We start from the raw sequence: 5,105 nt of genomic DNA, 5'->3' as shown, positions 1-5,105 counted from the left end.
TTTTGCCAGTTTGTAAAACTTTTTTTTTTTTTTTTTTTTTTTTTATAATTACCAATGTATACTATAATTATAAATAGAGTTAGAAAAAAAACTTTCATGAATTAAACAATATGGCTTATGTTTAATTAATGAAAACACAAGCATGAAAAGTACTTCAACATTAGGAATACAGAATAATTCATTACGCTCTCGAGTCAGTCACTAGAAGGAGATGATCTTATAAACATGAACATAATAGAACAAATGTATGCCCACTACAGTTAATACTGGTGTAAAATGTCGGGACATTTCGAGAGAGAGAGAGAGAGAGAGAGAGAGAGAGAGAGAGAGACACTTAATTTCGGCAAATATCTTTTTATCATCTTTTGGACAAGACTGATTCCTACAGTAATTGGTGACTGTACTCTGAATGACTGGAGTTCAATTAATTCTAATTGTGAAATATTTGCGTGTCAGAGTACAATTTTAAGAAACAAGTGGCAGGTGTATGCATCAACAAAGGCTGTACTTCTCATATAGTTTATCAGCAACAGTGTTCCTGCTTGTCTTATTTCATGTATATCAACTTGTGTAGATTTGTTGGAATTGTTTTATCTCAAAACTATATGTTACAACGTGGGAAAGTCTGTAAACTGTTTTAATAGTGTTCTTGTTGAGTACATATATTGAACCTGTATGGTATGTAAACCTGCATGATAACTTTGCTCCTCTCATCACACCAGTACATAGTACGACTGGCAGATTTATGACATGACTTCTGTTTGTACAGCAAGATAGACAGGCACTAAAACAGGTCCTCTTCCTAACTGGGCAAATGTATTTAATGTCATATGTGTTGCAGAACACAAAGTAACATGCAATACATGGTTATACTTGGGTACTTTTCTAAACATGATCACAGGTTATTAGAAACCATTTAAAATCAAGCTCATTACTGTTTTATTTTGTTTTTTACTTTCGGCTTTGTAACTTAAAGAATTGAAAACAAGAAAATTAAAAACAGTACAAGTTACTTTGGAGCACAATGACAAGTTTGGCTGATGCACTGCAGTCCACATGAAGGAAGACTGAATATCACATACATTCGCATAAAAAAAAATCTAATTAAATTAAATAAGCTTAGCATATAGTTTTCTTTCCACCCAAGTTATCAATTACTTAATTGAACAAATTGTTTTCTTAATTGGTCAACACTAATAGGTTTCCTAGGTCTTTGGCCATTTATTGTTTTAAAAAGACCCAGAAAACCTGCAGGGCTGTGGCCACCCCTGGCACATAGATTTAGTAACTGGTAAAATATATATATATATATATATATATATATATATATATATACACACACACACACACACACACACACACACACACACACACACAGATAGTGAACAAACAAATGGAAACACCAATGTAAAGTCACTTAATAGGGCGTTGGGCCACTACGGTATCGTTCTCTGTGGAGTTCTCGGCGGACCGTTTTTGATGAAACTGGCTGCTCGCGCCCCAGGTTAAAATTTGCAGTCAATTTATCTGCAGTTGCTCGCCTGTTTTGCCTTGCACTACGAATTAATGCATGGATATCACGATCCTGGAGTATGCGCTTCCGCCCACTGTTGCCCTTTGCTGATGATGTCTTTCCCTCGGAGTTCCATGCCGACATCACCTTAGACACCGTTGCTCGTGAAACATCAGCAAGTTGTGCTGTCTTGGTCACTGAAGCTCCTGCCAAACGTGCCCCAACAATCACCCCTCTTTCAAAGTCACTGAGGTCTCCTCTTGCAGCCATGCTAGCCATAATTATAGGCAACCAGGCCTGTCCAGCATTTTTATACATGAACCTAAGCATGCCGGGATGTTATTTGCTTAATTAGCGCATGAGCCACACCTGTGTGGAAGCCCTTGCTTTCAATATACTTGGTGTCCCTCATTTACCTAGGTGTTTCCATTTTTTTGTGCACTACCTATATTTATATATATTTATATTTATTTATAGATAGATAGATAGATAGATAGATAGATAGATAGATAGATAGATAGATAGAGATAGATATTTATATATACCTTTTATAACTTCATGTTAACGATTCAAGATATGATGACAAGCAAGTGCTTTAGTGCTTGGAAGCCCCCACTCCAGTCCCATGCAATGCTTACCAGGATAATCCTTTTAAACAGCCCAGTTTAAATTTCCACCTGGTGAGTGGACTAATGTTTTGTGTTCTCTGGGTCTTGGTCATGGTATTGTATGCATTGCTTTACAATAAATAAAGTGGTATTATTATTGTATAGACAATTTAAGACAAAGCTACTCTGAAAGACCCTCAGATGTGTGTATAGCTACAGTGAAACAAGATGGGTTCTACTCACCAATAAAGCCAGAGGAAGGTGGATTGGGCTGAATGGTCTCCAGGGTGTTTCCCTGGATTAAATCCCACAGCTGCCAGATGAATTTAGGGTGGAGTATGTAGAAGGGCTGCGCCGGGTGCTTTCTTCGATATTCCACATAGGGTGTGAAGAGGTTGTAGTCCGGATTCTTATACCACTGTAACAATGGAGCTTTAGTTAGGATTCTGAATTAATCTGCAGGAGGTTTTGTCAGCTTTGGCTCACTGAACCATATGTGGAAGGCTTGAAGTACTGTACATTCATTTCAACATTTTACATGAAGAATTTTTAAAAAAAGAGCAACATTTTATTCCAGTAACTAATTTAAAAAAGATGATTTTCCTTCCATGAACTGCATTTGGAACTCTGAATGCAAGTTAAGAATGAAAACCTCTACATTCTAAATAGCATTCATCTTCATCACACACTCTGGTCACCAAGACAAAAATCACCATTCTGTCCCACATCAGTAAAGCTTAAAGTTATTGTACCACACTTTGTCATAGTGTGTAGCCTACACAGCAGTAGAGCCTCTAATCTGTGCTACAGTAGTAGTATAATCTTCAGGCATTATAAATGGGTATCAAATGTATTTTATTTGTCAGCCTCTGAGATATATATGTCTGGGGAAAGTGTGTTTTATAATGTAATGGTTTAAAAAAAAAAAAAAAAAAGGCCCAGTTCGAGTATATGTATATAAAAAAATTGCTTAAATTAATAAATAAATAAATTGAAATAGTCCATAAAGGTTTTGTGACTAGTTAAGACCTACAGTCTTATTGGTACTGTACATCTGGCCCATTGTTTTATAATGCAAATTTCATGAAAAACAAATGAAGGTACATTTAACGGTAGTCAGTATATTCAGGAGCAAGGAGGATTTATTGTTACAGTTATGCATTAAATAAGTTTCATACCTTGTGGAGATTTACTGAGTAAGGGGCTGGATCCCAAGCAACCAACGTGACATCTTTGTACAGTGTGCTGGTATTGAAGCGGTAATTCGGATTGGCAAGAATCTATTTAAAAAAATAAATAAATAAAAAATAAAAATAAATCAGTACTGGGAATACTTTTGCATTTTTGTTTGTTTTTTTGAAATCTGTGGTCCTAGGAAGTTAGCATGGTAGATATCTTTTGTGTTTTTCACTCAGTTCTGGAAAGTTTTTTTCTTTTTATAAGAGTTTTTTTTTCTAGCCCTGCAAATGGCATTTTAAGGTCTTGCTCTCTTTTTTTTTTTTTGTAATGTCAGAGTCACCATCATGCCTCAAATCCCATACCTCATGTCTCCCACTGATATTACTGTACATTGCAGATAAAAGAGGTCTCACCTGGGAATTAATAATGCGAATAGTAGTCTTATTTCCCACATCCTTCTGATAACCCTCTAATGGGGCAGCATTGAACCTCAAGACTGCTTCATGGGAATCTGGGGAGAGTCCAGTTAGAAGCAGACAGTCACACACATATACAAGCAATAATAATAATAATAATAATAATAATAATAATAATAATAATCATAAATCAAAAGGCACCTGAAAGAAAAAATATTTCAACAGGTTTGTCTTGACACTAGACAAAAGTTCCACTTCGCTTGGATTTCTCATACTCCATATCCTTCACGTAAAACATATTAACAAAATGTTTGGAAATGACACTGACAAAACCTACAATGTACAGTAGTGTATATGTTTTGTCTTATGTGTAGTAACTAAAGTTTTAAAATGTTTCCCTTTCTTTCTACAGTGCCAATTTCACTGTGAATGCCATTTATTTGTATTACATAAATATTTACAGCAGTAAAGCAGGATGGACCCCATGTGTTAAGTGGAGTTCCAACAACTCTGTCAAGCAAAAGATGCAATCTGAACATTGGACCACGTCATAAAACTACCACATCATTTTGCACCAATTGTTCAGATGAAGATGCCAGTGCACTTGCTTTGAGGGTAGGCCTGGTACTTGCAGGGCAAATGTCGAATTACAGCTAGTGTCGCTGCCCCTCACTTTTCATGAGCAACAAATGCCCTCAGATAGAACACTTCTAAGGGTGGCAAAATATACTTAAAGGTCTACCATTATCTACTTAATGTGCGACCTCCTTACGTTTCACATTGGATCTCGTCAAATCCCAGATACAATAGATGGGCCCTCTTTTAATAAAACATTTTAAGAATAATAAAAAAAAATGGTTTATACAACTATGGGCTGCATTTGTGTGTCCCTGCGAGACTTGTGCTTTCACATTTCAATTCAAAGTATACAGATTTACTGCAGAAACAGTGAAATCTGTAGTTGCCACACAAAAAGGGAAAAATAACTTTTAATGGCTAGACGGGAATGCAAAGAGAAACCGCTGAGCTGAAAATTAAAGATAAAAGGTTCTATAATAGTGTAATAACCCAATACAGCTTGGTATTTGGTAAAAAATGAAACTCACTGTTTCTCAATTGTTACTCCTCTTTCTACGTTTAAAAAAAAGTGTTGATTGCAACCATGCTATGCTTTTTATTTCAAGGCTATTTATCTCTGAAGAGGATTAAAATAATCATAACATTGGGGGTAGTTCACTGCTCAAGCCAGTTTGTGTGTAACACATATCATTAGCACCACCAAGTGGTTATTTAGTATAGTGCTGTTAAACACACGCACCAAATGGTAAAAACCCTAAATAGAAATTATAGCATTTGTTAGTCATTACAGTTTTCTTTGAATACATTTAT

General features: G+C 35.7%; 1 protein-coding gene across 2 annotated transcripts in view; it reads right to left on the bottom strand.

Moving 5' to 3' along the window:
- Positions 1-5,105, bottom strand: part of LOC117405923 (beta-galactoside alpha-2,6-sialyltransferase 2-like) — a 35,915-nt gene that overhangs the window by 4,559 nt on the left and 26,251 nt on the right. Inside the window, exons 4-6 of one of the 2 annotated variants that reach the window (XM_034009456.3) lie at positions 3,714-3,811; positions 3,300-3,401; positions 2,365-2,539 (exon numbers count right to left, since the gene is read on the bottom strand). In XM_034009456.3, coding sequence (XP_033865347.1) covers positions 2,365-2,539; positions 3,300-3,401; positions 3,714-3,811 — 375 coding nt within the window. The remainder of the gene's footprint in view (positions 1-2,364; positions 2,540-3,299; positions 3,402-3,713; positions 3,812-5,105) is intronic. The other variant, XM_059029987.1, reaches the window with a different exon arrangement.

The sequence above is a fragment of the Acipenser ruthenus genome, chromosome 9 (genome assembly GCF_902713425.1).
Source record: "Acipenser ruthenus chromosome 9, fAciRut3.2 maternal haplotype, whole genome shotgun sequence".
NCBI classification, from domain to species: Eukaryota; Metazoa; Chordata; class Actinopteri; order Acipenseriformes; family Acipenseridae; genus Acipenser; species Acipenser ruthenus.
Note: the sequence above shows the minus strand (reverse complement) of the source record. Positions and strands in the feature narration are given on the sequence as shown.